The sequence below is a fragment of the Prinia subflava genome, chromosome 8 (genome assembly GCF_021018805.1).
Source record: "Prinia subflava isolate CZ2003 ecotype Zambia chromosome 8, Cam_Psub_1.2, whole genome shotgun sequence".
Lineage (NCBI taxonomy): Eukaryota > Metazoa > Chordata > Aves > Passeriformes > Cisticolidae > Prinia > Prinia subflava.
In genome coordinates, this window is record NC_086254.1 from 1006278 (window position 1) to 1030044 (window position 23767).

Below are 23767 nucleotides of genomic sequence, written 5' to 3' on the forward strand. Positions count from 1 at the left end.
TGGCAGAATGTGCCCAGCTCATCTGGGCTCGATTTCCAGCCATGCTGAGCCCTGTGGACCATTCCTGTTTGGGGCCGAAATCCCTCCCTGGGATCATTTCTTATTCCTTCATTTCCCCTATGCTGACAGTGAGTTGGGCTCCTGCCTGTCCCTAGGTTTGAGAAGAGATGATTTTTCTCAGCTCCTCTTTTGAAAAGCACCTGTTCCATCTTCACTAGGGCCCCTTTTAATTAAGCAAAGACAGCACTGAGTAAAGAAAGAGTTTGGCTCAGTATTTCTGGAAACTGAGCACTTCAATCCACTTAGGCCCAGAACATTTGGTCATTTTGGAGTCTGTGGCTTTGGGCTGCCAGTTCAGACAAACTTGTTTACAAAACTGAGATTTTAACCTGAAATGTGCAGTTTGTTCTGGGTTTTTTCATTTTGCTGTTTAAATACACACAGAGAGAATGTGTTCCAATGGTTGGTTGAGTGTCCACATTGGGTGGACACAAAGAGCTCTGGTCAGTCTCACTCTGGCCAGTTTTTGTCCCTCTGTCACCTTTGGGTGACAGTATATTTTTAGGTGGCACTGTTCGGCAGCTGAACAATAGCTCCTGATTTTTTGAAATCTTCTCTAGAGAACCAAATGAAGCTGGGACTGATGCCTGCTCATTACAGACTAGACACAAAACACTCCAAAAATGCTGCCCCCAAATGTTGAGAGCTCTGTGGTACACTGGACATGGTTGTTGATGCTGGCAGCACCCAGGGTGGGAGATGCCACGAGGGGTGAGTGTGTTATACTCACTGCCTTGGTCACTTCTGTCAGTGAAAAAGGTTTGTGTCCATCCTGGGTGTGTGCCCCCACCCCTGGAATTGCTCAGGTAAGGCCTGGACATGGCACTCAGTGCCCTGGGCTGGTGATGAGGTGGGGATTTGGCATAGGCTCGGTGTGGTGATATTGAAGGGCCTTTCCAACCTCAGTGATCCTGGGATTCTGAGGGAGCTCCTTTCGAGGTTGTTCTTACTCTCTTTGATCCTTTTGCTGATGGACTGTGATGTTGCGTTTCTTTATTCCCTTGGCATTTATGGAAGCGATCAGACTCCCCTCAGACTCTTCCCACAGCACAGGATGTTTAGTCCCTTCAGGAGTTCCCAGTGTTGGGCTCCCAGGTGCTGGGACCAGCACTTGTGACCAGAAAGGCTCTGCTCCAGGATTTCTGTGGAATAAGAGCCTTGGCAGTGGAAGGAGAGAAGGAAGGAGTGGTGGTTTGTGTGTGGGTTTATTTTTTAAACAGCTTTGAGATCCCTTTAAAGATGTCATTGATGAGCCTGCTGCAGGTCAGGGGAGTTCAGCATGTCCAGCAGTAGGAACTGACTGAACTAGGGCTGAATTTAGAGTCACAGAATCTCTGAGGCTGGAAAATCCCTCCAGGATCATCAGGTCCCAGCTGTGCCAAACCCCCACCTTGTCCCCAGCCCAGAGCACTGAGTGCCACGTCCAGCCCTTCCTTGAACTCCTGCAGGGATGGGGACTCCAAACCTCCCTGGGCAGCCCCTTCCAGTGCCTTGCCATCCTTTCCATGGTGAAATTCCTCCTGTTGTTCATTTCTGTTGAGTGTGATTGTTTTTCCACAGCCAAATAGGTCGTGGAGAAAGGGCAGAGCTTTGTGGATCGCAGAACCTCTCTCACCTGAACCCCTTCCTTTGGGAAGCCTTTCCCGATGTGTTACAGCTCCACTGGAGCGAAATCCATCCTGGTGCAGGGAGGAAAAGACAATGAAATTGTCAGCCAAGGGCTGTGTGCGTGAGTTCTCAGCCTTGGGGGTGTGTGTTGAGGTTATAACACCTTGCTGCTGCTGATGGTCACTTGGCAGAGATGAATTTTCCCTGGAAATACTGTCCAGTTCCTGTTCCTGCTTTTGTAGGAGAACACAAACTCAAGCAGCAGATTTGTGAAAGCAGCAATTCCCTTTTGCATTTGCAGGAGGCTGGAGCCTGTGACCCAGCTCTATGTCAGTGTGGATGCCAGCACCAAGGAGAGCCTGAAGAGGATTGACAGACCCCTCTTCAAGGACTTCTGGCAGAGGTTTCTAGACAGCTTAAAGGCCTTGGCTGAAAAGGTACCCACTTAAGAATGGACTTTTAAATGGCTTTTTCCTTCCTTCTACACTTTGCTGACTCACCACACCTTTTTTCTTCCTTCGCACCTTACCTGTTTCTACTTTCTGCAGAAGTAGAAGACTTGAGAGGCTTTAGGATGGACCATGGAGTGGGTTCTGGGTGTGTTTGGAGTATGTTTCCATGGTTGGGGCATTCAGGTGTGTGAAGTGCAGCAGTTTTGAGTGGTTTTCCAGAGCAGAATGTGTGTGTCAAATGGGGCAGCAAATGCTGTGAATAAAAGGTGCTCTGAGGGATGAAGAGATTATCAAATAATAGATTTCCTAACAAAGGGGTTACACTAAAAACAGGCTGCTGAAGGAAAGCTGGAGATTCAGGGAAGAGTTGTAAATCCCCTGTGTTCCTCTGCTCTGGTTCTCAGAGGCTCCCTTGAAATGGAGCACATAAAGGACATTAAAATATGTGTGCTGGAGTTTGGTAGCTCTGTCACCCTCCTGCTGCAGAGAAATCTACTCTTTTCTGGAAGACTGACCCAACCCATTGGATCTGAGCATTGCAGCGGGGGGGGCCTTTGCCCTGTGTGTGTTGGACTCAGCTGAGCAATGACGTGGGGCCCTGGCGTGGTGTCAGCTCAGGCTCTGTGTGACAGGTGAGCTTTGGAGGAATTAATGAAGCACTTCTGGGCCCAGCAGCAGATGAATGGATAAGAATAGTGCCTCACAAGCATGTCTGCCTCTCTTGTTCCTGCTCCTGGGCTCTGATGGAAGCCAGGGCTGTGTTTACTGATCTGGCAGACATTGACACGTTACCTGCTGGGACCAACAGCCAAGAGAGACTGTTGCCTTTGAATAATGAGGTTTTGTTGGAATAATGAGTTTTCCTGCCTTCTCAGATGACAGTGTTGGACATTCTCTGCCAAATGAACTTAGATTAGTGGATCTGTGAGACTCAGAGGAATTGAGTGTCACTTTCTGCTGCAAAGGCACGTGGGCAGCGTGGTCAGGTGCTTTGTGTGGGAGGTACAGCTCTCTTGTGCAAAACCTCAGGCCAAACTCTGAGGGTATTGAAATCAAGTGCAAACTAAATTCTCTGTGAGCAGGGAAATCTGTGGGAAGAAGGGGAGCTAAAATACTGAAGGCACTAAATACTGAAAAAGCCTTTTGGGAAGTTGCTTTTGCCCATCATTTCTTTCCTGCTGCCTTTCTTGACCCTGAGTGTTCATTACTGGGAGAAGTTTCCTTGCAAACAACTGAAGGTGAAAGTATTGGCAAGTCTGTCCATACAGCTAAAAATACCCTGGTCAAGGTGAAGAGGAGAGGAGAAAGCAGCTCCACTAGCAGGTGCATTTTCTCCTCCAAGCAACTGCACTTTTAAGGATCCTTGAAACACTGATAACACAAGAGCCAATTAATGGTTGTTCCAGTTGGTGAAACCCTGCTCTGCCAGCCCTGCTCAGCTGCACGAGGCAGGATCACATGTAGGGACAGCAGGAACTCTTGGGAAAGCTGCTGTTTGTTGGTTTTCTCTTAATCCCAGAATCACTGAGGTTGGAAAAGCACTCCCAGACCATCAAGTCCAAGCTGTGCCTGATGCCCACCTTGTTATCAGCATTGTCCAGGTTTTCCTTGGGCACCTCCAGGGGTGGGGACTCCAAATCTCCCTGGGCAGCCCCTGCCAAGGCCTGGCCACCCTTTCCATGAAGAAATTTTCCCTGATACCCAGCCTAAATCTCCCCTGGCACAGCTTGAAGCCACTTTTCTTTGTCCCCTGTGCCCTTGGAGCAGAGCCCAACCACCCCCCCCTCCCTGGCTGTCCCCTCCTGTCAGGAGTTGTGCAGAGCCACAAGGTCCCACCTGAGCCTCCTTTTCTCCAGGCTGAGCCCCTTTCCCAGCTCCCTCAGCTGCTCCTGGGGCTCCAGCCCCTTCCGAGCTCTGTTCCCTTCCCTGGACATGCTCCAGCCCCTCAGGGTCTGCATTATCCTGAGGAGCACAAAACTGACTCTGGATTGGAGGTGCCTCAGCAGTGCCAGCACGGGGGACAATCCCCGCACTGATCAAACACAGGATTCTGGTACCCAAACCCCCGAGTGCTCCTAGGCAGCAGCATCTCTCTGTTCCCCTCCCAGCTGCCCTGCCCCAAACCCCCAGGAGTTGTTCTGTGGGACTGTGAAATATGGGAGGTGGTGGCAGCTGAAGCACCTGCGAATTCCTGGGAAATACAGCCCCTTTTCCAGGCTAGCTGTGGAATGCTGCTGCATTGTGTTGGGAAGATGATGTTAATTTATCTGGAAACAGGCACAAGTCCCAGTTTTTCCCAGTGCCTGATAAACCTTCCAGGCTGATTCAGTCCTTCTGAGGCCGAGAGGAGCTGCCACAGCAGCTCATCTGAGTCACTGCTGAGCAGTCATGGGCAGCTTTGAGCTGGGCACACTGAAAAATAGAAGTGGGCAAAGGGAGTTTATAGGAACACGAGTTGTACCTGCTGTGCTCACCCTTGTGGCATATGGGAGGTGCTGATCCTGCTCACTCCCTGCCTGGGGCTGCAGGGGTGGGTGATGGCAAAATAATCCTCTGGTTTGGTAATCCAAGACTGGGAAGTGGGAGAAAGGAAGAGGGAAGGACATGGTTTTAAGTGGGAAAGGAGAGAGGATATTTGGCTTGGCTGTTCTCTTTCCTGCAGTCAAAGCCCAGGTCTTGTTAAATATAGGAGGACCTAGGCAAAGTTGGGCTTCAAACCTCGTGCCCCAGTGAAGTGGTTATAGAACCTCAGAATCCTGGAATGGTTTGGGTTGGAAGGGACCTTAAACTCACCTCATTCCAACCCACAGGGACCTATTCCACCAGCCCAGGCTGCTCCCAGCCCCATCCAGCCTGGCCTTGGCCCAGTTGTGCTGATAATGGATTTCATGCTTTTGACTGAACTTCTGCACAAAGTTCTTGAGCCTCAGTAAAAGAGTGAATTTAATAACAAATTGTTCCCAGGATGATCTGACAGCATCATCCAACATGTAGGGGATTAGTTGCTACATCCATTTTCAAAGGAAGCCCAGGAATAAAAGAGAAAAAGCTTTTGTGCTATTTCTGCAGCAAACAACATGAACCACCCCCCTCCCCCTTTGTCCACTGCTACTTGGAGCAAGTTTGATCCTTTCTAGAGCTGCTCTCATTCAAATGATCTTCATGTTAAATTTTCTGTGCTGAGAAGCACTTTTTGAGAGAGGAGTTTGTTAAACAGCAGGTGGACTCCCGAAGGCTCAGTTTGTTTCTTGTCCTGAATCCTCCACCTCTGAAATTAAATGGAGAGGGAAAGGAAAGACATGAACATGTGCAATTTTAGATTGCGCCCTTCCAAACACCACGTTTGAGTTTTGGAGCCTCATCCTCTGACAGCCTTGAGTTTGTGAGAGTGATTGAGAGGTGACTTGGCTTGATAGACAAGTGCTTGGAGGAGGCACTGAGGCTGAGAATTCTTATCATCAGGATGAGAAATCTCTGCTTAAAGGTGTATCTTCCAGCCATTGCTGCTTCCTAATCCATATCCAATGAGGAATGGGTTGCAAACCGGTGATGAGGGTCCAGCTCAGGAGGGAGGGGGGAGATTTTCCATCCCTGGAGGTTTTAGTATCAAATTGATGCTTTTTTTTCCCAAAAGACCTTTGACTAGATGTGCTGAGCAAGAAAACAACCCATGGTCTGTAAGCTCTCATCCCCCCCAGTCAGATTCGGGATCCTGTAGTGTTTGGCTTGTTCTGTTTCCCTCCGGGTGACTGGACCAAGTTCTGTAGGCTGAGGAACTTTGGGAATTTGTCCTGGTTGTTGTCCATAAATCACTGAATGTTTTCCCAAGCAATAGGGATGTTGGCTAGGACAAATGGGAATCCCCTGCTGAGAAATAGAATGGGTATGCAGTGACCCAGTGTGACAAAGTGCTTATGGATTTCTACCCAAACACTGGGAAAACAGCTGAATAGAAGATGGTGATGGACAGAGCAGCATGAATCCTATTCATGGTTCACATCCCCTGGCATCAGCTCTGAGGGGGCTTTTTGCCTTCACAGAACCCCAGGCTGTGCCAGGCCTGAAGGGACCACAGCAGGTCCCTGGTGCCGCCTCCCTGCTCAGGCAGGGCCATCCCAGAGCACAGGGCACAGCATTGTGTCCAGAGGGCTCTGCAATATCCCCGCTGAGGAGACTGCAGCCCCTCCCTGGGCAGCCTGCTGAGGGCTGGGCACTGCCAGGGCAGAAGTTGTGCCTCCTGGGCAGGGGGAATTGCTGGGCTCAGTCCCTGCCCATTGCTCTGGTGCCACTGCTGGGCCCCCGGAGCAGAGCCTGGGCCCTGCTCTGCCCCTCCCTGCACACAGGGACACCCAGGGCTGAGGGCCCCTCTCAGCTGGGGCTCCTCTCCAGGCTGGACAGCCCCAGCTCCCTCAGCCTTTCGTGGGCACGGAGATGCTCCAGTCCCTCCTCATCCTCACAGCCTGTGCTGGCCCTGCTCCAGGAGCTCCTGGCCCTGCTGTGCTGAGGATCCAGAGCTGGACACGGCACCCCAGAGGTGCCCCCAGGGCTGGGCAGAGGGGCAGGATTCCTCTCTGGACTGCTTGGAATGCCCCTCCTGACCTGAGGTGAGCAAAACAGCTCTTGAAGAAGTGGCTGCTGGTCCATGGTAGTCCATGGGCTTGCTGAGCTCTGGGCTGAAGGTCCCTGCTGTCACTCATGCTCTTAGGAATATCTTCCAGCCCTGGCATGGTGTCACCTCCTCTATCTGTACCTCCTTGAGTTCCTCATGTTGAATCCTGTCCCATGCACGGGCTGGCCTGGCAGGAGTTGCTGTGCTGCCAGAGCCAGGCAGGCAGAGCTGAGCTGCTGGGACCTGCAGGGGCTAGGTGCCAGTGTTCTCTCAAACAGACTGGAGCCATGCACAGAGCAGGAATGAGCCCTGCAGGTTAATGGGATGGTGCGGCACTGCAGGAACTGATGATGGAGCAGAACCTTGTCCTTCCTGTCCTTCTAGGAGGGTCACAAAGCAAAGGAAGCAGCTCATTGGCACTGCCAGGAGCTCAGACTGTGCCTTTGGACATCACACACGACACTGCTGCAGATCTGAGATCTAACCTTGCCCTCACTCTTTTTCTGCTTCAAGGGGATGAGGATTTCCTGGAGAACCAGGGTCAGGGCTCGCTGGGAGAGGTGGAGCAGACACCTGTTTTTTTTCCTTTATTAAAGATCAAGAAGGGAAATGGTTCCCTCTACCTGTGCTAGGATATCACATAATGGCAGTGCCTGGGTTTGGTAGCTGGATATTCCTTGCTAGCAGGTGCTAGGAATGGTTTATCCAGGGGAAGATACAAAAACACAAGATAGAAAAACATCTCCCATTACTGTCTCTGGGTCTGCATTTTCACACAGCTCACAGATAGCTCCTGTTACATTCCTGGGTGATGAAGGGACCAGTTTGATATTTAAACATTCCCAGCCTTGCATCTGCTGCTATTTACTTAACTCTTTTTGTTTTTCCCAACATTATCCTGTCTTCCAAGTTACCCTTGTCTCTGTGTGATTACAAACAGCATAAATACATCAAGTTACATCCTCAGCAGGTTTTAGTGCTGATTATTATGTAATAAATGACAGGAACAATTGTTTTTATGAAAAGACACATTTGATTTGCAGGGAGATGATTTATGTGGCTCCTGGGGGAGGGGAGCCATGTCTGATGTTTCTGAGCTGAGGGACTTTATAAGGAGAATTTAAATGTAAAATCTGCAACAGATGTAGAATCAGTAATCAATTTTGCCACTATAAATTTAGAAGAATTTTACTCTTCTGCACAGTAAATGCTCTCACCAGCTGTGTTCTTGTTTTAATGGGATTGCTAATGAGACTTGTGGTGAAAGCCTTTGGCAATGCAGCCTGAGGAGTGTGACACAGGTATGATGTTAATATGGAGTTATTGCCTCTGAAATCCATCCTGTCCTTTCAGTGTCCTTACAACAATCCAAACCAGGCTTCTGCAAGATGCTTGGCTGCTGAGGGAGTGAAATCTCATTTCTCTGGTTGTGCCAGTCCCTCCTGGTTTGCTTGCAGGCAAGAAAGGGGGAGATGTTCATAGCACAGCTCTAGTCAAAGGGATGTGTTATTCCAGCTGCTGCTGTCCTGTGAGTGTTGGGGAGGCACGGATTGAGGCTGGGGGAAGGGAGGGTTCTGTGGCCACCCAGCAAGCCTGAGGCACAGGTAGGGGGTGGAATCCGTGTTCTCTGGGTCCATGATCCCAGGTGAAGCCCCTCCTCTCATTCCTGCCTGGGGCCAGGGCCAGGGCTTTGCTCCTGGCCGTGCCTGCAGAGGGTGCCCAGTGGTGCCTCGGGGTTGGGACAGGGCACCCCTGCCCATGGCCTTGGGAAGTAGGAGTAACAGGGCCCTCCTCCTCCCCTTCCAGCTGCACTCATCCCTTCCCTCCTCAGGCAGCAGGCATTCTCCACCTTGCCCAGTTTTTCTGCTGCTGAACATGTAGGGAGCATTTGCAATTCTTACCCTCTGTTATGGAGTATCTCTCCTTTGCCTTGAGCTCTTCTAGAAGCTGCCTGAGAGATGTCAGCCTTGGCTTTTAGGGAGCTTGGTTCAAACCAATCTCTGTTCCCCTTCCAGGTTATTTATTACCCAACCAGCAGCCAAGGGCTTCCCATCCCTGGGCTTGGCTCTGGGAGCTCCCAGCTCCCGCAGCAGCCTCCGTGGCCTTGGGGACATTTGGTCACATTTTCGTTCTCTGGTTCTGAACTAGAGCAGTTTTCATGGACAGGCCCCCTGAGGAGGCTGAGCCTGTGTGTTTTTATGGGAACTCTCCAGAAGGAAAGAACAACCCTAAAATTCTGCTTGTGGCAACAAGGGAAACTTGGGGCTGCACTTCGCTTTCAACTAAGATTTTATTTCAGCCTGTAAGGCACAGATTGGGCCTGTGCTGGGCAGTGCACCATACTCCAGTTGCTAAATGCATTAACTTTGGACTTCTCTCATCACTCACCAATCACCAACAGCTCTCACACCAGGAGTCAGGTGAGAAGCATTTATAGGATTCATTGAATCCATTCCTTTGGATCCTTGCATTTGACATTGCAGGAAAGACAAAGCATCTGCAGGAGTGTTGTGTTTGCCCATCTGGGATGGGGAGTGCATAACTGAGACAGGAGCACTGCAAGCAAGGAGAGGGATTTTCTGGGAATGTGCTGATGGTGGGAACACACTCCTGGGTTTGGGAAAGACAAAATCAGGAAGACATTGCTTTGGAGAGAGGAGAAATCCTTTCCTCAAGGGTGGTTGTGATGGGCTGTGTGCAGGAGTGCTTGGATGCCAGGGCTGGAATGCTGGATCCAGGCTTGCACTGACACATGGACACATGGACACATGGACACATGGACACATGGACACATGGACACATGGACACATGGACAGGGTGCCCAGGACTGTTCAGTGCCACATGTCTTACAGGTGGGCTTGGGGAGGTTCTCCTGCCTCAGGGTGAGACCCATGTGCTTGGCTCCAAGGGGACTGGACCTGATTAGTTCATTTGGGCTTTCAGGGAGGATCCTGCAGCAGGAATGTGGCAGCAGAGCTCAGGGGATGGCTGTGCCTTCAGTGCTTGCTCGCTGATCTTCTCCCTCAGCTGCCAGTTCAGCTCCTTTGGGTCACAGAGACCCCAAACTTCCTTTGTCAGGGTGACTTTGGGCAATAAACAGGCTCAGGCCAGGGAATGCTGCTTCCCTTGTTCCATGGGGATGTGGGTATCTTGGCCCTGTTCCTGTCCACCCCCACAAGGCCATGGGGAGCTGGGAGCTGGTGGCTCTGCCCCCTGTGCTGGTGGCTCTAAGTGCTGTCTGTGACCTCCCAGACCACATGGCACATCCATGGTTTCTGTGGCTGTTCCAGTGACCCCTCTGGAGGTTGTTGACTTGCAGGTTGTGCACTTGGGAGCCAAGTCCTGTGTGTTCGCCTTGGATGAAGCTGCTGTCGGATTTGGCAATGGGGGAAATGCAGGAACTGCAGCACAAGGACTCAGAGTCCCCTCTGAAGTTGTAAAGCTGCTGGAGCATCTTTCATTGAATTCCCAGAAATTCATATAATTCTGATTATAATGTAGTAATTCACAGAATTCAGCAGGAAAGAGCTGAACCTGTTGGAGCAGGTGCAGGGGAGGCCATGGAAATGCTCCAAGGTCTGGAGCCAGGCTGGGAGAGCTGGGGGTGTTCACCTGGAGAAGAGAAGGCTCCAGTGAGACTTCAGAGTCCCTTCCAGAGCCTAAAGAGGGCTTCTATAAGGAGGGAGAGGGACTTTTACACAGGCAGAGAGTGACAAGATAAGGGGGACAAAATCGGTTTGGTGCAAGAACCAAATGAGATGCAGTGTAAACGATCTCTGTAAGTGCTTAGTGCTAAACCCAGCAGGTCAGTGTTTGGGGGTGATGAGCCCTGCAACTGGAGAGTTGATGATCCGTAATAAATACAAATAATAGGAAACAACTGTTTACAGAGCTGTACAAGTGTGTGTTTGCATCATTGCTTTTATGTCCTTCTAGCTCAGGGCTGGAATTCGCCTAACAATCTGGGGGACTCTGATCCCTCTGGCCTCTCTGAGTCCAGCTTGCTGTGGAAGCAGCAGGATCTGGAGGCATTTCATGGACACTTGGTGTCTAAAGGAATGCTGTAATTTGAGGTGGTGGAATTTCAGGTATCCCTTGGGCAGGCTTCTCAGGTGGAGCATACCTTGCACTGTGAATTCACAGACACTCAGGATTTGAGTAAACCCTTTGTTGTGATTTTTATCATTCCCCTGTTCTGCTCCAGCACCTGCAGGAGTTCTCTTAGCCCCAGCTCAAGCTCACCTATTTACCAGAACGGGCACTTAAAATGTTTAAAGTCCATTATTGTTGTTCTTTTAGAGCCCAACTCTTGAATTAAGGCTTTACAAGAGCACTGGCTTTGCAAGGATTGCTTAATCAATAAGAGAAATTTATGTCAGACTCCTTGTTTACACTTCTTGTGAAGTGAACTGGGCAGGATTTTCAGCAATCCTGGTGGGGCTTTCAGATCTATTTTTAGATGATTTGGACAAAACCCAGAAGAAAAATATAAATCATTTGCTTCACAGCCTGCAAGAGTGTTTTTTAACGAGGTAATTATGTTTTTATGGCAGCTTAATCTCTGCTTTCATCGCTGGAAGTTGCATTGCTGTTTTGTTATTCCCCAGGACAATGAGTGTCACTATTCCCATAAATACAGTCACCCCTTCCCAGGCTGTGGCTGAGCTCCTGTCTGTGCCACCCTCACAGGAACAATTCCTTCCCAAAATCCCATCTCACCCTGCCCTCTGGCAGTGGGAAGCCATTCCCCCTGTCCTGGCACTCCAGGCCTTTGTCCAAAGTCCTTCCTGTGGAATCCTTCAGGTGATGATAGGCCACAAATGGTTCACTCCAAAACTTTACCTCCTCCAGGCTGATCCTGCAGTTACTCCCTCAATCCTTCTGTATTACAGGATTATTTAAAATACAGTTTATTCTCCTTTCCTGTATCCCCTGTTGCTGAGCAAAACACAGTGATTTTGAGGAATATTCCTTCAGGCCGTTGGGAAATCTCAGGGGAAGTTGTTTTCCTGGCTGAGATTTCCAACTACAGAGCAGAGATCTGTGAGGAAGCATCCAAGTCTTTGGCTGGGTGTATAAATAACTGGGATGGCTTAAAACTCCTGAGCAGCTGGCAGTGCCATGGGGCAGGCTGGGCTCCAGGCCTGGATCCGGAGTGAATCTGGCAAAGTTCATTTCCTGCCTCAGCCCCAGTCTTTGCCTAAAGTGTGGCTGGGTTTGAGCTGCTCTTTTTGAGCTGCTTTTCTCCCCCATTTTCTTTCTGCCTGTGCCACTCAGGCCCTTTCTAGACATTTCCCAGTCAGTGTGTTAGCACACTGATGTGTTGTTGTTAGAGGCCAACTTCTTGCCACACAATCACTGAGGGTGGAAAAGCCTCCAGGGAACTGAGTGCAGCCATTCCTCCAGCACTGTCCAGGCCACCACTGCCCCTGTCCCCACATCCACTCATGTTTTAAGCCTCTCCAGGGATGGGGACTTCACCAGCTCCCTGGCAGCTGTGCCAGGGCCTGACCACCCATTTAGTGAAGAAATTTCCTCAGTATCCACCCTGAGCCTCCCCTGGTCCAGCCTGAGGCTGTTCTCTCTCCTCCTGTCGCTGTTCCCTGGGGGCAGAGCCCGACCCCCCCGGCTGTCCCCTCCTGTCACGAGCTGTGCAGAGCCACAAGGTCCCCCTGAGCCTCCTTTTCTCCAGGCTGAGCCCCTTTCCAGCTCCCTCAGCTGCTCCTGGGGCTCCAGCCCCTTCCCGGCTCCATTCCCTTCCCTGGACGCACTCCAGCCCCTTCCTTGGAACTCCCCTGTAGTTTATTCTTTAATATTGTTCTTCTCCTGCCTTCCCTGCGCTGCTGGGGTCTGGCTGTGCCATGAGGTGACAGGTTTGTCACTATGAGATGACAGCTTTGCCATGCTCTCCAAGACTGCCAAGACCTCCCTCATCCTGGCCAAGGAGCCAAGCCTGAGACACCAGGTCATGAAGCATCAGGATGTGACTGTGGAGCTGTGTCTGGGACATTTTGGGGAATGTGAAAGGAGAGGAGGCTGGGGGAGGTCCCAGATTTTGCCTTCTTCCCCCTCTGAAGCCTCTTCTTTCCCACACCTGACCAGACATGAGCACATATTGAACAGCCCTGAGGATGTGGCACTTGGGGACACGGTCAGTGGTGGCCTTGGCAGTGCTGGGGGAAGGGCTGAACTCGACCTTGGAGGGCTCTTCCCCCCCGGGCCCTGGTCTGTGTCCCCCATCCCGTGCCCGTGCAGCAGGGCCTGTCACGGGGCAGCAGAGGAGGAGCCATCCCCGTGGGCAGAGGGAAGGAGCAGGGGATTCTCTGGGGCTGGCAGCGCTGAGGGGAGGGAGGGATGGGCTGGAGCCAAGCTCAGGGCTGGCTGAGCTCCTGTCATGAGGCAGAGCAGCAGCTGGGCGGGACAAGGCCCTGTCCCCTGGGATGTGCCTGGCAGGCCCCTGCTGCTGCAGCAGCTGCTGCTGTTCCAACCCAGGCACAGAAAAGGTCCTGATCCTGCCTGTCCTGGGAGCCTTCACAGCATCATTCCCTGTCAGGCTGCTGCTTTGAGTCTTGTGAAAGTCACAGGGACTCGGGCAGGAACTCGCTGGAGCTTTTCTGCTGCTGGAATTGGATTTTCTTCCCACTCCTGGCCCAGGCTGGAGCCCGGCAGTGCTGTTCCTGTGGCACAGAGCGGGGGGCAGCACCCCCAGGCTCCTGCTGATGCTTTTCCTGCCTGTTGGGAGTTAAACATCCACCCTTTCCTGGGAAAAGAACCATCTCAGCCTGTTTAACAGCAAGCTTGAAGTAGGTTTTGCTTCTGATTGGATAGGATCTGTTTTCATGGTGTTCTATTTTAAGTTCCTTTGCATTGGGCTTCTTTTTCCCTGGGTATAAATTTTACATGATTCCTTGAAACTGCACTGGTAATACGGAAAAGAAAGAAATAATCACTGGAATGTTATTGGTACTGATTTCCAAGGGTGAGTGTGTTAAAACTGAGTCCATGGAAAATGGATAAAAAGCAGTCATGGTTTGGATTTACTTAAGAACAACATTTTCAGCTCTCAAAACAAAGCTGTTGCTGTACTTTGTTTTATTTCTAGAGATTTTTCAATAATCTGATTAATTTCTGCTGAAGTGTGAAGCAATAAAGTAGATTACAAGAAAGTACAGGAAGAGTGAGTGTGGAGGGGAGTGAAATCTGGTGTTTTTTTCTTCTTGGTTTCCAGTCCGGATTCCTGTGCTTCATGCATCAGCAAGGCTGTGCTGAGGCTGAGGGGCTTTTCTGGTATAAAATTCCGTCTTGGGAATTAGTGCTGATGAGTTCATCTCACTGTGGGACTTTCTTGTTCTTTCTAGGCAGGATTTCAGAGCTGGGGGGAACACCAGGGCAGTGGTGTTGGGTGATAAAAAACTTGATGGAGACCAAAAGTCCAACTTTGCTGTTTTCCTAATTATTATTCAGGACAGTTTTCATCTTATCTTCAAGGCCTTGGAAGAACAAGGAATTTCATATGGAGATCAGGCTTGGCTCCTCACAATAATTATACTTCAGAGAGACAATTTTGGTTCTTACACATTTATATTAAAGCTGAAAGAATTAAAAACTGCTTTAAAGGCACTGCCTTGGGGTTCAGATTCAAGACAAGATGCAGGACCAGTCCTCATCATGTGGACATCACCTTGTAATTGTATTTTTCCTGATTCCCTAATTAGCTTTTTTTCCCAATTCCCTCACAAGGAGTAGGAATGGCTTTTGCATGGAAAAATAGTGCCAGGTTTGTGTTTTGATTTGGGATTTATGTTTGTTTTTTTTAATAAGTTTGAGGGGGTTTTTTAGAAACATCCCAGTTTCTTTGGCATTAGCACTCAGATCACGGAATCATGGGATCAGTTGGGTTGGAACGACTTTAACGACCATCCCTTTTCACCTCCCAGCCATGGGCAGAGGTGCCACCCACTCCATCTGCTTTGAGGGAAGTTTTTAAATCTCAGCTGAGAAAAATCGAGCACTTAAAGAGATATTTTTGTGCTTAGACATACCTGAAAACACAAATCTTGTGTCATTTCTGAGCCCTACTTTAAATACCCATATTTCACATTTTTGTTATACCCATGTAGCAAATGATTTTCTGATGGTTTTATGCAGTAATAAACTTGGTTTATCCAAATCCAAAGAAAACCTCACTTTTGGAAGTGTAGTGTGACTGAAAACTCAAGGCTGACTCTGAAAATTAGAAATGTCTCAATTCCAGTAAAACTCAGAGTTTACAGTTACTTTTGGGTCACTGCAGGCAGGAAAACGCAGGGCCCAGTGATCCATCTCCAGGTTTTGAACCTTCAGAAACTCCAGAATCATGAAAAATCCACATCCCCAAGTACTTGAGTATCAGTAATTTGGTGTTGCTTTTCCCCACACCCAGACAGGAGGCAAGGAAGGTCCTTAATATGAAGTGAAATGTTGTGCAGGGTCCAGCAAGAGGGTGACAGTGGCGAGGGTGACTGTCCCCATCCTGGAAGGTCCTGGGTGAAGCCCAGGGCTCTGGAGCTAAGCCTTGGGTGCAGCCTGGGTTGAGCACTGACTCAAGTTGTGAGCTTTACTGGGGTTTCACAGCAGAGTTAATGTGTTAATTAGCCTGTGCTAATGAGCACCTTTTTAGCACTGGAGACAAAGGCTGCACTTGCTCTCACCTGGGTATTAATAGCAGCTGCTGGAACAATGCTCAGTGTTTTTGTGGGTTCCTACGCAGCAGAGCCTGCTCAGGGTTTGCTCTAAAGATCATTTGCCTGAAGAAAGGAAGCTGAAAACTTCTGTGCTCTGTGCCGAGTTCAGGTATGAGGGGAAAAAACCCCTCCTGTGCTGTGCAAGGTGCTCAGCTGAGCCCTCCCTGGCCCTGTGACTGTCACAGGGGGTGGCACCTCCGGTGATGGATGGACCCAGTGCGGAGAGGAGCCCGTGTGGGGAGGGAGGCTCCTGGTTACCAGAATGGATTCATCTGCATCCTTCCAAGGTCACTGAGCCTTCCCTGATGGTGCTCTGGAGTGTGATGGGTCCTACAAAGAGTCCAGAGGAGGCCATGGAGCTGCTCCCAGGTCTGGGACACCTCTGGAGCCAGGCTGGCAGAGCTGGGGGTGCTCACCTGGAGAGGAGAAGCTCCAGGGAGAGCTCAGAGCTCCTTGCAGTGCCTGAGGGGGCTCCAGAAGAGCTGGAGAGGGACTGGGGACAAGGGATGGAGGGATAGGACACAGGGAATGGCTTTCCACTGCCAGAGGACAGGGATGGATGGGATATTGGGAAGTAACTGTTCCCTGGGAGGGTGAGGAGGGGCTGGGATGAAATTTGCAGAAGAGCTGTGGCTGCCCTTGGATCCTTGGCAGTGCCCAAGGCCAAGCTGGACAGGGCTTGGAGCAGCCTGAGGTAGTGGAAGATGCCCCTGCCCATGGCAGGGGTGGAATGAGATGCACTTTAACGTCCTCCCAACCCAAATTGTTCCAGGACTCTGTGATCTGCAGAGCTCCTGGGAGCTTAGCAGAGCTGGATTTGGGAGAGGCAGGAGTGACCTCCAGTCCTTTTAGGGGGGCTCTGTCTCTGGGCTGAACTGGAAGGCTTTGGAAAGCCGTGGAGTCGGGGGGTGTTGGGATCTGAGAATGCCTCGAGCTGTGTTTTGGATCTTTCCTCCCTGGTGAGGTTTCTGCATAAAGCAGCTCCTTATCGGCTGTGGGGAAGAGATTTTGGCTGCAGGGGCTTTTTTTTCCCCCATCCACATCCCTGTGACAAGTCATTTCCAAGTGTGAAAATCGCTTTGATATCTTTGTTGAGCGCTGGCTGCTCGGGAGCCGTTGCATAACCCGGGCAGCCTGGGGGGCTGCGGAGGGGCAGCTCCGGGGCTGCCCCCGCCGGGAGCGCCGGGCTCGGGCTGCACTCACCACTCGTTTTTGGACTGCTCCGTACCACGATCACAGCGGCTCCTGCCAGCTCAGAAGCTGTGAGAATGTGTTATGAAGGGAGTTTGCATGAATGTGTTATGAAAGGGCTTCTTTCCTTGAAGAGAGGAGCAAAATCCCGATGAAAGGAGCTGCCTTTGAAGTAGTTCCTGCTCTTCATCCATTGCCGGTAAAGGGGTGTGAAGTTGTGTGAAATAAAGGGCAGGTTCTGTTTAGTGTTTGCACCATCACTTTCGCCCCCCAAGAGCGCTTTTTCCATCCAGCTGTGCTGTGTTTCTGTTGAGAATGTTGAGGTTCATTAGCTGCAAAAATAGGGATTTCTGTGGAGGAGTCTGTGGATGAAATGGCAATAAAATAATTTCATCTGTACCTAAGAAATGCATGCATTCAGGATACCTGAGCCTAAGCCAGCAGCTGAAACAAAAACCTGGGTGTAATTCTATTTACTTCCAAACAGGGGGACATTGTTACTCTGCCTGAACAAGAGTGAGTTCAAGTGACAGGATCCAAGGTGAAGCCTTGGAGATGTTTCCCTGCTCCTCTTGGAGAAGGGAGAAGGTTTGCTGTCCTGGCCAGAGAAGGGAGATGCTTCTGCTCCCCTGGGAGAAGTGAGCTGCTCCCCTGCCCCAGCCAAGCCCGTGTCCCTCCAGCATCCTGCTGTGCTTCCCCTTCCCTCTTCCTCCTGGGATCACACCTGGGATGTTTCATGAAGAATAATTACATGTGATCTAGGAAAAGATGGATGTTGAGGAGGAAGGAATTAAAAAAAAAAATTATATCAAAGAAGCAGCCTAAATCTCTCATGGTTATTGGAGTGGGAAGGGAGCACTTTGTCAGAATGACACCAAGTCCTTTGTTGGGGTGTCCTGGGCTTGAGCTGGGGCTGAGGCTTGGCCAGAGCTGTGCCTTTGAGGCCAGCAGCAAAGCCTGCACAAGCAGCACAGGTCCATTGGTACATGTTATGAGCCTAGCAGGATGTGAGGAGAGCTTCCAGGGATAATGTCCCCGCCTTGGGAACAGGCTCCAGAGTCAGCACTGCCCCTGTGCTCGGGGCTGGGCACCAGGCAGCTGTCCCATGGGCAGCTGTCCCATTGCTCTCCAAGCTGGGCCAGGGAGCTTTCCAGTGCCCGGTGTGTTCCAGCAGGAGCTGCTGGAGGGGGGCAGAGGTGCAGCAGCCTGGGGACTCCTCTGGGGGTTCAGCTGATTTTCTGGAGGAAGGATCTGTGTCCATGTCAAGGTGATCCCAATCCTGACTCTGAGCTCTGGGCACTGCTGGTGTGGGACTGGGGCATGAGGCACCCTGAGACAGAAGGTTTGGTCTTTTTCATGAAATCACAGAATGTCCTGAGTTGGAAGAGACCCCCAAGGATCATCCAGTCCAATCCTGGCCTGCACAGACAGCCTAACAATGCCACCCTGTGCATCCCTGGGAGTGATGTCCAAACGCTCCTGGAGCTCTGGCAGCCTTGGGGGTCTGCTCATTGCCAGGTGTGCTGAGACCAGGATCTCAGATCCACCCAATGGAAGGATTTTTTATCCTCAGGATCCTCCCTCAGTCTGTGTTTCCCTGGTGCCCTGTCCTGACACGGAAGGGCAGCAGTTTTCCTTGGGGTAGCCTGGAAGGATTTCAGCAGGAATTGCCCAAAGGGGAAAAGCTGGGGTTCCCCTGGCTTATTTTGCCCTCCTTTGCCCTCAAGACTTTCAGGAACAGGAGGCTGAGCTGGATCCACCCCACTGACTTGCATTTTTGAGACCCCTGGAACTGCCCATCCCTGCCAGGCTAGTCTGTGCACAAAGAGATAAACCAGACCCACAACCTTCACTGCCACCCATCTGAAGGCTGTTCTCATGCTATCTCCTCTTCCTCTGTGTTTTTCTCATGACTGGAGTGGAGTAACAGCTGCTTTTCCTGGAAACACAGAGTGTGGAGCATCCCAGGCTGCTTTTATATCCTGATGCTTTAGATTGTTAAATTCTCACGGCTTAAGCTCTTTATTTCTTGTTTTGCTGTGCTTATGAGAGGATCTCCTGGGGCCCTATTGTACAACAAATACAAATAATCCATGAATAAAACAGGCTGGCTGTTTGTACTGCTGGAAGTCTGCAAGGATTGCTTCCAGATAACATTCTGGGATGCTACTCATTTTGATCTGTGCCTTCTACCAGCATTTCTCTGCTCAACAACACTGCAGAGATGTTGCCCTCTGGAAAGAGGCTTCTCCAGATTAATTTCTAGTTTTTCTACCTGTTTGCTGTCTGCCTTTGGCAGAGTTTCAGTTTCTTTCCCTGCTTTCCCTGCCCAGCCATGGTGAGCTCATGCAGGTTTTGGGATAGTTCAGGTGTTGGAGTGGTGCACACACAGAGGCTGCAGTTATTCCTTGTCAGTGCTGCTGCAGGAGGAGAAGCCCTTTAAGTTCACTCATAGCACATTTAGTTTTATGAAGTCCTTGACCTTAAACTTCTAAATGAGCTGGGATGTGAATTGGAGAGTAGTAAAATGAAAGTTAAATGGGAGAAAGCCCCATTTCCCTGCCTGGGAGGATGTGCTGCCTTTGCTGGGGCTGCTGTGAAACAGGACCAGTTATGTTAAATACAGACTGGTATTTACTGGTGCCTTGAAGCTGCTGCACTTGTTCCCCACTGGGAGCTGCCCTGCGGGGAGCCAGTTCTCATTAATTGGTATCTAATCATTCCACAGGACTGATGGGGTGTGTGCACTGTAGATTTTCCTCCTTAGATCTTTTTCCTCTGCTTTCTTCTTCCCCTGTTATGTGCAAACACCGTGTTTATTTTTCTGTATTAGCTCTTCTACTGTTCTTCTCTCTTCAATAATTAACAGTTGATTTCCTGCTTGTCTCTTGACCTTTCTTTTGCCAATCCATTCAAATCACAAGAATTTCTTGTTCTTTAAATATCTGCTTAAATGCCACGGGTAGAGGTCAGCTGGTTTAGTTCTTGACATATTTGAAAGAAGATGCTCCTGGTGTTCATTTGTTTCTCCTCTAGTCATTTCTTAGTAAATAACCTGGAAGGTTTCCATAGCAGATTGGTGTCAAAATGAGTTTTCCCCCTGTGGAACACACAGAAATGGGTGGTAGGTGAGGGATACCATGATTTTTATACGGAGGGCAGAATTCACTGATGTGGCAGTCAGTGGCTCTGAGGGTCTTAAATGTTGCTTCTCTGGGCACCCTGTGCCAGGGCCTCCCCACCCTCACAGGGAGTGATTTCTTCCTCCTGGTCCTGGCACTCCATCCCCTGCCCAAAGTCTCTCTCCATGTTTCCTGTCACCTCCTTCAGGCCCTGCAAGGTCACACTGAGATCACCCCAAAGTCTCTCCTCTCCAGGTGAACATTCCCAGCCCTCCCAGCCTTTCCTCCCAGCAGAGCTGCTCCATCCCTCTGCCCATCCTGGAGCCTCCTCTGGGCTCCTGCAGCAGCTCCAGGTGCTGCCTGTGCTGGGCCCAGGGCTGGGGCAGCTCTGCAGGTGGGCTCTCACCTGAGCACAGGGGCAGAATCCCAATCCCTCCTCTGCTGCCCACACTGGGGATCAGCATTTGCTTTTTCCAGTCCACAGTGTGCAGGGACAGCAAAAGAGTTAATCCAAACTGCAAATTTGCCAGAAAATTGTTCTATAAATAAAACTAAATTCCAAAAATAAGTGAAATAAAACATCAGTAGAAGATGAAGGGGCGGGGAAGGATGGAAACAAGCGGATGTGAGGAGTGAGGAGTGGATTTGTTTCATGTCCAAGTGCTTATGTTGAGAGGTCTTTTGTCAATGTTGACTCCTTTGGAGAGCAGTCCTTAGAGGGCAAATCAGAATAACTCCAAGAAGAGAAGTTTTGGGAGTGCTGTCTGCCACCTTCCTAGGAGGAACTTGGATCTGGGAATCTTCTCCACAACTCCCGACAGGAGGGGACAGCCAGGGGGGGTCGGGCTCTGCTCCCAGGGAACAGGGACAGGAGGAGAGGGAACGGCCTCAGGCTGGGCCAGGGGAGGCTCAGGGTAGATTTGGGGGAAAATTTCTCATGGAAAGGTTGTCAAACACAGGAGCAGGCTGTGCAGGGAGGTGGTGGAGGGGTTTAACAGCCCCGTGGATGTGGCACTTGGGGACATGGCTCAGTGGTGGCCTTGGCACTGCTGGGTCAAGTTTGGACGTGATGTCTTGAGGGCTTTTCCAACATAAATCATTCCATGTTTCTGTGAGAGTCCCCAGTGCTGGATGATCCAGCTGGGTGCACTAAAACACCTGTAACTGATGGGGAGATTTTGTGCCTGGAGAAGCAAATCCAAGAGAGACATTTCCTGCTTATTTTGCCATTAAGTTAAACTCCTGTGCACACAAAGTGCCTGGGATATGAGGTCTGGCAGAGGGAGGATTTGTGTGGCATGAGGTGGCTCAGCCCAGGTGCACTGGAGCAGATTTCCTGAAGGAACAGGTTTGGGTCTGGTTTGATTCAATCTCTGAGTTCCTGGAATGAAAGAATGATTTCATTTCTTCTTCCTGTTTGAATCTGTGGGCAAGGCTGGAACATGCCTGGTTCAGAATGGGATGTCAGTGGAATTTTTCCTTTGTTCCTGGGTCAGAATGGGATGTCAATGGGATTTTTCCTTTATTCCAGCAACAACGCACTGTTTATAGGCTGACCCTGGTGAAAGCTTGGAATGTGGATGAACTCAAAGCTTATGCTGACCTGATATCCCTCGGGAAACCAGACTTCATTGAGGTCAAGGTGAGCTGCATGGAGCTGTTTTAGTTTTTCCAGCAGTATTTTCTATTGTTTTGTCCCCATTTTCCCCCTGCCTTTAGTCTAAACTTTCTGAGTAAGTAAAATTCTTCTAAAGTGATGCATAAGAAACTCCTCTCTTGCTTTTAATATCAGTGAATAATAATTAACATTCAGGTAATGTTTTCTAGTGTCCTGTATGTGCTTTTGGAGCAGGTTTCCCTGTGCCACAAACCAAGCTCTGTACCAACCAGCCTCGATTTCTGCCCAGCAGAATCATCACTCTCTGGCCTTTTTTTGTATTTCCATGGAAACAAAGATAAATAGATATTGTTTCCTTATATCAAGTAACAGTTGAAACAGAATATTCCAAGTTAAGCTGTAGTTTGGGGTAGGGTTCTTCCCATCCTGGTCTTGAATTTTGCCAGGGGAAAGGTGAAAGGTTCAGTGATGTGTTTGTGTTTGGCTGGATTTGAGGGCTGCCAGCAGGACATGTGAGATACAGCAGGGCAGGAAGGGCTTTATCCTGGGCTTAATCAATTTAGTAAATAGAGACAGTAAAAAAAGCTTCAAAGTTGCAAACAAGCCACCTTCCCAAGTGCTCTGAGCATTTTCACCCAGCAGCTCCTGCAGAGCAGCACAGCTCCCTCATCTGGGTTTGTGCAACTCTGTTAGTCCTGGACTCTTCTTTATCTTCTCTCTTTTCCTTCTCTCTTATAATTTTTTTAAACTTTCTTTCATTTCTTCAACCTTTTTTAAAATTTTTTTCAACCTCTTTTTACTGCTGCTATGAAGAAAAAGCCTGGATTTTGCTGTGGAGGTTTGATACCTTCTCTCAGCATGGGGAGTTTTTCTCTCTAGGGTGTGCTGCTGAAGTTGGGAGCTTCATCCCAGCTCGGGTTTGAAGTTTGATTTGGGGAAAACCCCTTGGTTTTCCACCTTCCTGGATGTCTCCCTGGCTGCGCAGGAAGCTGCCAGGGACGGGAAGGCAGGCATTGAGCAGAGGCTGTGGGGCTGGTGCTGCCAAGGCTGCTCTGCCCAGGGCATTAATGTTAATTAGTGAGATGAGGCAGGTGCCAGTTGGTGTTTCAGCACAGATTCACCCAGGAACTCCCCAGAGCAAACATCTGTCCCCTGCAAGGCACAGGCTCAGTGTCACAGTCCTGCTTTCCCAGAGCTCTGCCCTGGAAAAATCCTGCCTTGCTCTTCCAAGGAGGTAGGTAAATGGTCACAGGTGTACTCCTCGTGCTCTTCCAGCTGGGACAGGGATTTATCTGGATCTCTGAACCTCGTTTGTGGGAGCTGGGGCAGGGGTTTATCTGGATGTCTGAACCCCGTTTGTGGGAGCTGGGACAGAGGTTTTCATGGATCTCTGAACCCTGTTCTGTGGGCTCTGAACACAGCACCCCTGTGAGCTGGGACAGGGAGGGGCTGGGTGACATTCCCAGAATCCAGTAGTGGGATGGTGGCACTGGGGGTCCAGCCTCACACTGTGGTGGTCACACAGCATTTGGGACTTGGCACCAATTTTCCCCAAAAGACTTGGTATTTTTGATTAAAAGTAATTTTTTATGTTCCTTTGAGAATGAAACATATTTGGGGCGTGGATAGGCATGAGTGTTCTTTTCTCCAGCCCCTCAGTGTGCCAGAGTAAAAAGCCAAGGACCAGTTGGTGCTCAAAGCCAGCCAACAAAGGGTGATGAGGAGATTCTGCAAAGCTCTGCCCAACAATGGGTCTGAGCTTGGGGATTTTCTGGTTGAAGACTTGGGATAAATGACGTCCATTTCAGATGAAGGGAGCTAATCCAGTGTTGCTCCAGAGAGGCTCACGGGGTGGATGGAGAGAGATTTAGATTCTTGCAGGGCTTAATCCTTGTTCTTATTTCCATGAGTGCCTCACAGTGCTGTAACTCTGTGGGACCCCATTCTCCCACTTAAGCCAGTAGTAAAGGGAGACTCAGTCATTAAAAATGCATCAAATTGATTTATTGCCTTAATCTGTTCTAATGCCAACATGTCATTGTCACACTTGTACAGAGCTGATGGTTATATTTAAGGTCTGGAATGTGCCAGAACTCTTTTCTTGCCATGGTGCCCTCTTTGGGTTCTGAAAGCCAGAGGTTTGTTTGATGTGCAGCATTTTTGTGTCCAGGGAAGGGAACAGAGCTGGGAAGGGTCTGGAGCCCCAGGAGCAGCTGAGGGAGCTGGGAAAGGGGCTCAGCCTGGAGAAAAGGAGGCTCAGGGGGGACCTTGTGGCTCTGCACAACTCCTGACAGGAGGGGACAGCCGGGGGGGGGGGGGGGTCAGGCTCTGCTCCCAGGAACAGGGACAGGAGGAGAGGGAACGGCCTCAGGCTGGGGCAGGGG

General features: G+C 50.1%; 1 protein-coding gene across 5 annotated transcripts in view; it reads left to right on the forward strand.

Annotated features, from left to right (window-relative positions):
- LOC134553074 (S-adenosyl-L-methionine-dependent tRNA 4-demethylwyosine synthase TYW1-like) overlaps nucleotides 1–23767 on the forward strand; it is a 90824-nt gene that overhangs the window by 49203 nt on the left and 17854 nt on the right. For 4 of the 5 annotated variants that reach the window (XM_063402356.1, XM_063402357.1, XM_063402359.1 and 1 more), the window contains exons 13-14: nucleotides 1970–2105; nucleotides 21297–21407. In XM_063402356.1, coding sequence (XP_063258426.1) covers nucleotides 1970–2105; nucleotides 21297–21407 — 247 coding nt within the window. The remainder of the gene's footprint in view (nucleotides 1–1969; nucleotides 2106–21296; nucleotides 21408–23767) is intronic. The other variant, XM_063402358.1, reaches the window with a different exon arrangement.